This window comes from Centruroides vittatus, unplaced genomic scaffold (genome assembly GCF_030686945.1).
Source record: "Centruroides vittatus isolate TY-2023 unplaced genomic scaffold, ASM3068694v2 contig_928, whole genome shotgun sequence".
Classification (NCBI taxonomy): Eukaryota; Metazoa; Arthropoda; class Arachnida; order Scorpiones; family Buthidae; genus Centruroides; species Centruroides vittatus.
The window spans coordinates 14,658-20,937 of record NW_027122614.1 but is presented as its reverse complement, the minus strand read 5'-3'; the positions used below and the strand labels follow the sequence as shown (position 1 = coordinate 20,937).

At 39.6% G+C, this 6,280-nt stretch overlaps 1 protein-coding gene across 1 annotated transcript; it reads left to right on the top strand.

Moving 5' to 3' along the window:
- The first annotated feature begins 4,137 nt into the window (after positions 1-4,137).
- Positions 4,138-4,878, top strand: LOC136984778 (uncharacterized). The gene has a single exon (XM_067281907.1). It carries the CDS (start codon positions 4,138-4,140, stop codon positions 4,876-4,878), a length of 741 nt encoding a protein of 246 aa, XP_067138008.1.
- Positions 4,879-6,280: the final 1,402 nt, after the last annotated feature.

The following is a 6,280-nucleotide window of genomic DNA, read 5'->3' as shown; positions in this document are numbered from 1 at the left end:
AGAATGGAAAATATTTTACAAAGCATAAGTAACAGAGATACATCACATTATCACCATCAACTACTTTCGGGTTCTGAATCGAGGAACACACGATTTGTAATGTTCACGAAGGTAATGAATCCTTCACTCTTACATTTCGGTCGATGAATATAGAACATTGTCCTTTCTTGCAACTGATCTAGTCTCCCGTTACCTGCATATAGAAATGAAATGAATTGGAGAGCAACGACAGGAAATAGGGACAAATCGGAACGGTTAATTTGGAGACCCACTCTTTAAGATTCCAATTTCTTTTTATAAGTAGACAAGTTCAACTGAGAAGGTGACATTTCTCAGTGTTTTCAACACCTACGTTTCTCTCCTCAACATTTTTTCCTTCTGATTGTGATTTCTCCTCCCCTTTTCGCAAACTTGCCACTTTATTATTGACTGGTAACGTTTTGCAAGTGCAGAGACAAAACAGGAAGTGTATTGGTTTGTAATTATCCAATAAAACATTGGAAAATTCCCTTGAACCTGATTTGTTAAGTAGTGTTAGCAACACCTTGTTCTACTTGCTTGATTGGGCATTCTTGTTGGTCACACCCTGCATAAAGCGTATTGGCCGTAAATCGTTACCGAACTATATCACAATCGCGAATCACATCACAAACATTTCTAAGCGACCAATCTGCCTGCAATGCACATTAATATCAAGTAACAGTTGTAAGAACTATGATAACGTTTAATTGTGCACCGTTTTCATGACTTGTTTGAAAAACACACAGATTAGAAATGGCTAATAACATTTATTAACAACTCGTTAACTTACAAAAACAGAAACACCGTTAATAACTCGTTAACTTACAAAAACAGAAACACCGTTAACAACTCGTTAACTTACACAAACAAACACCGTTAACACCTCGTTAACTTACACAAACAGATGGAGGGGAGAGGGTCAGTACCTGGTCCATGAGCCAGCGTTCGCCACGACCTCATTCAGTCGTGAAGGCATACTTGCCACAATGTCATGGCAAAGTGTGCCTTCACGAAGCTTCTCCCAACGAGCTTTGACTACTTGCCAAAGTTCGTTGGGAGTCGTCACCTGAATGCGGTCGTGACGAAGCACTGACCACACGTTCTCAATAGGATTCAGGTCTGCCCCTCTCCCCGGCCATCCAATGTCTCAGACGATGTTGTGTTGTTCGATCCAGTTCCTTGTTACTCTGGCTGTATGTATTGGAGACCTGTCGTGCACAAACCAAAACGGCTCGTCCCCATACATCGCAGTTACGGTAGGCACTAGGACGTCTTCTAAGATCTCAACGTATTGTGTTGAGTCCAAATGGTCGTCCAGCAACACGAGCTCTCCTGGCCCTGCAGAAGACATCCATCCCCAAACGCCTGCAAACAGAAAAGTCCATATTCAGGGTGTAATGTATAACATGACAATTCCGGTTGAAAACAACAAAAATATGAACAAATTAAGGACCTGCAAGGCTTATGACATAAATACACAAATTAGAAAAACTCACCGACAGTGAAGCGACTGCTTCGTTGGGTGCGCCACACATACTGTGCATCGTATCTCGTGGAAGGTGGGCGACGCACCCAAACGATCCCGGAGTTGTCTGAACTGAAAATTTTCTCATCAGAGAAAATGACAGGTTCCCACTCATTTGCCATCCAACTTTGGAACCGTTGGGCAAAAGCCAAACTGTCCCTCTTGTTCGTGTCCATTAATGTTTGTTTTTTCGCAGCTCGGCGTCCAAACAGACCTGCCTCTCGCAACCTATGAATAAAAGAAAAATATATATTATTCTGCTACCTACATTTCTGTATATGCAAGAACATGTTCATAAAGTTGTCTTTCTGGCGGTTCGTTATATCGATAGACACGTATTCGAAGGACGTATGAGTACTACAAATGTTACATACCGTCTCTTCACTGTATCTACGGACACATCAAGATTTAGTTCTCTCCGTAAACTGTTCGCTGTTGCGAATGGGTTTTCTCGACTTGTTGATGCTAGCTGGTCATCCTGGTATGCGGTTGTCGAGCGTGGTCTCCCGGATGACTTACCGGGAGCCACGGAACCCGTGTCACTATGCAGTTTTATTATGCGGGATACTGTTCTTGGAGAGATCTGTAATATCTCGCTAATCTCGGATATGGTTCTGCCTGCGTTCTTGTGATAAATCACAAGTTTGCGAATATCGTCGCTTGTCGCTTTCGGCATGCTGAAATGATGACTTCAGCACTGTACCAAAGCCTTTATATACTCTTGCTCCTCATGACAATTCAATTTAATTTCATGGTAAGAGGCATAAATAATATAGAGAAAAATCTGTCATGAATTACTGGCTATGTCTCCTTATAATTGCTGCAGGTTTTGACCTCTAACATCCTGATAAATGCAACACATGCAAACCCTTCAACTATGAACCTTCAAGGGTTCATTTGCATGATGTGTTGCATTTATCAGGATGTTAGAGGTCAAAACCTGCAGCAATTATAAGGAGACATATCCAGTAATTCATGACAGATTTTTCTCTATATTATTTATGCCTCTTACCATGAAATTAAATTGGATTGTCATGAGGAGCAAGAGTATATAAAGCCTTTGGTACAGTGCTGAAGTCATCATTTCGCCATGCCGAAAGCTACGAGCGATGACATTCGATTACTTGTGATCCATCACAAGCAGGAAGGTAAAACCATTGCTGAAATCAGCGAGATATTACAGATTTCACAGAGAACAGTGTCGAGAATTATTAAACTGCATAATGACACGGGTTCCGTGGCTCCCAGTAAGTCATCCGGGAGACCATGACTGACAACCGCAGACCAGGATAACCTGGGATAAAATCCATAAAATTAATGGGAAATATACTTCTCACTCCCTGTCCATGTTGGAAAATAATGGCACAATAAATAGTGATATACAAGGTATTGCTGATTTGTTGGGTGAGACGTTTTCCTCTTCATCCAGCAATATTATGTATACAAGGAATTTTTAGGCTTATAAAGCCCAAAGTGAAAAACAATATTTAAACTTTCATTCTTCATCAAACAAAGAATACAATGTGCCATTCACCAGAATCAAATTACGTACAGCGATCTCTCTCTCGAGGAATCCGGGCTGTAGGCCCGGATAAAATCCACTACATCATGATTAAAAATCTTTCTGGCCATTCTCGTAGCAATCTCCTGAATCTGTTTAACAGAATATGGACAGAACATACTTTTCCTGACTCTTGGAGGCTATCAATTATTATTTCCATTCCCAAATGAGGTAAAGACCGCAAAAATCCCTCTAATTATAGATCAATCTCTCTGACAAGTTGTCTCTGTAAACTCTTCGAGAGACTGGTAAACAGATGTCTGATGTTTCTCTTAGAGGAAAAGGATTATTTTTCATCACATCAGAGCGGATTTCGTAGGAACAGAAGTACCACGGACAATTTAGTCAACCTTGAAGCATCTACATGTGAAGCGTTTGTTAGACGACAGCACTTAGTGTCTGTGTTTTTTGATATAGAGAAGGTCTACAATTGCTGCTGGCGATATGGGATACTCCATGATCTGCATCACTTCGGATTGCGGGGTAATTTGCCAATTTTTGTAAAAAAACTTTTTACAGAATCGAAGATTCCAAGTCAGGATGGGCAACACTTTGTCTAGGCTTTTCACACAAGAAGAAGGGGTTCCCCAAGGTTGTATTTTGAGTGAGACTCTGTTCCTAATTAAAATTAACAGCATAGCTAACTGTCTTCTGCACAGTGTGAAACGCTCTCTATATGTGGATGACTTTCAGATCTCCTGTCAGTCAAGTAACATGAGTTTTATTGAGAGACAACTGCAAACCTCCCTAAATCGCCTAGACAATTGGTCCAAGACTAATGGTTCTACTTTTAACACAGAAGACTTTGTGCATCCACTTTTGCCGAAGGCGTGGTTTGCACCTGGACCCTGAAATTCACCTAAATGGGGTTAAAATCCCAATGGTCAATGAGGCAAAGTTTTTGGGTGTTTTATTTGACCAAAAACTGACATACTTGCCACACTTGCGCAATTTGAAGAGTAGATGTTTAAAATCTCTGAACCTTTTAAAGGTATTAGGCTGCTCATCCTGGGGAGCAGACAAATGTTTGATGCTCAGGATATATAGAGCCCTCGTTTGCTCTAAGCTGGATTATGGATGTGTTGTTTATGGCTCTGTGCGAGAATCTACTGTTCAGATGTTGGATTCAATCCACCATCAAGCATTGCGTTTTTGCATTGGTGTGTTTCGAACTTTGTTTGTTCAAAGTCTGTATGTGGAAGCTTATGAGCCTCCACTATCCCTGAGGAGAGAACAGTTGTCTCTTTTTTATTATATTAAGCAGAAATCTCAGATTAAATCTTCAGTTGATTGTATAGCATCAGATACTCAGCTGATAAGATTATTTGCAGCTTGCCCAAGTAGTGTCCCTACATTCAGCATAAGAATGGAGAATGTCAGCAGCATGATTGACCTGGATATGGGCAACATTTCACAGCTTGAGGTTTACAATATATCATCTTGGTCAACTCCTGTGATAAATGTTGACCTTAGCTTAAAGCAATTTCCTAAGGAATCCACTCCAGATTATGTCTATAGACAGCACTTTGCTGGAATTCAACTCTGTGACAGGAATTTAATTCTTATATACACTGATGGATCAAAATCGGATGATTACGTTGGCTCAGCCTTTGTCTGCCAGGATGAAATTATGGCAGAACAAATTGCACCAAATTGTTTCATCTTTACTGCGGAGTTGCAGGCTATTTATTTAGCTCTAAAGTATATAAATAGGAAAGGTCATCGTTGCTGCGTGATTTACACTGACTCAGTTAGTGCACTCCAGGCTTGATCTCATCTGAATTTAGTTTTCACTCTGTAGTGATTAAAATCCATAAACTACTGTGCCATCTTTGTGAGAGTAATTTCTCTCTTAAATTTTGTTGGGTCCGAGGCCACACGGGTATAAGAGGGAATGAAGAAGCTGACACAGCTGCAAAGTCAGCAAGTCGTCTTCAGCATAGAATGCATATTGAAGGAAGTGATTTGAAGCTGGTCGTGAAAAAACCTGTTGCAGAGAGATGGCAAAACATGTGGAATGCACAAGTCCACAATAAACTACATAAGATCAAACCAGTAGTAGAAAATTGGACACGTAACTTAGTGTATGATAATAGATCTGAAGTTATCCTTATTCATTTGAAGATTGGACATACTCGGTTGACTCATTAATACCTTTTGAAGGGCAATGAGCAGCCAGTATGTCAATATTGCAACTGTCCTGTAAGTGTAAAAACACATACCGATCGATTTCTCTGGTTTTCAGATTAGGCGTAGACAGTATTTAGGAAATCAAAGCCTCACTGAGATACTAGGCCGGAGGCCAAATCTTTATAATCTGCTAGACTTTTTAAAGGTCACTAATTTGTACAAAGATATTTAACTATTTATTTACATATTATTTCTGTGTGCATTGTTTTTTGTTTGTTTGTATTGTCCTTGTTATTGTGAGTTGTTATCGTTTTTTGTTGTTGTTTTATATTATATATATTGAGTTTGACAAGTGGACCATTTGGCATGGTGCAGCTTGGCCTATGTGGCCCTTGCGCCAAAAAACATCAACCAACCAACCTGGACAGTCTTGAGAATAGATGCTTCATTCCATTTAACCATAGAAGCCTCCACCTGTGCCATACTTGACAAAACCATGTTACAGTGTCCTTTATTAATGTCATATCTGTGTTCTTTAAGCCTAACAGCCAAATTCCATCTTGTTACTCCAATATAGTCCTTCTTAATTCCTAGCTATAGGTTTTCAAACGGAATTTTATAAATGTCCACTGTTTCTTTTTTCTTAAGCTTGTCCTTGTTGTTTCAGAGAATATTATATAAATTAGGAGCTCTTTTGAAAACAATTCTGGAGTGTTTTTTGTCTGAAACTTGCTTCATGATGTCCCTGATGTTCTTATTATATGTGAATTTGGTGATCTTAAATTGATCTGTTTGGGTTTTCAACCTTTTGCCTCTTTCATAACCTTTAATTAGCCCTTCAATTGTACTTTTGCTGTAACCCAAGTTTGAAGCTACTTCTTTGATTCTATCAATCTCCTTAATCTTGTCCAGTACGTAGAGCAATAAGTGAATGCTCTTCTAATTAGTGCATGAAATGCTGACATTTTGTATCCATGTGGGTCATTCGAGTTAGCTGGTATGTAGAGAGGACTGTGTGTTGGTTTTATGTAAATACCTATTGT

Coding starts and splice junctions, on each gene's coding strand:
- LOC136984778 (XM_067281907.1), top strand. CDS start 4,138: ATGCTCAGGATATATAGAGCCCTCGTTTGCTCTAAGCTGGATTATGGA.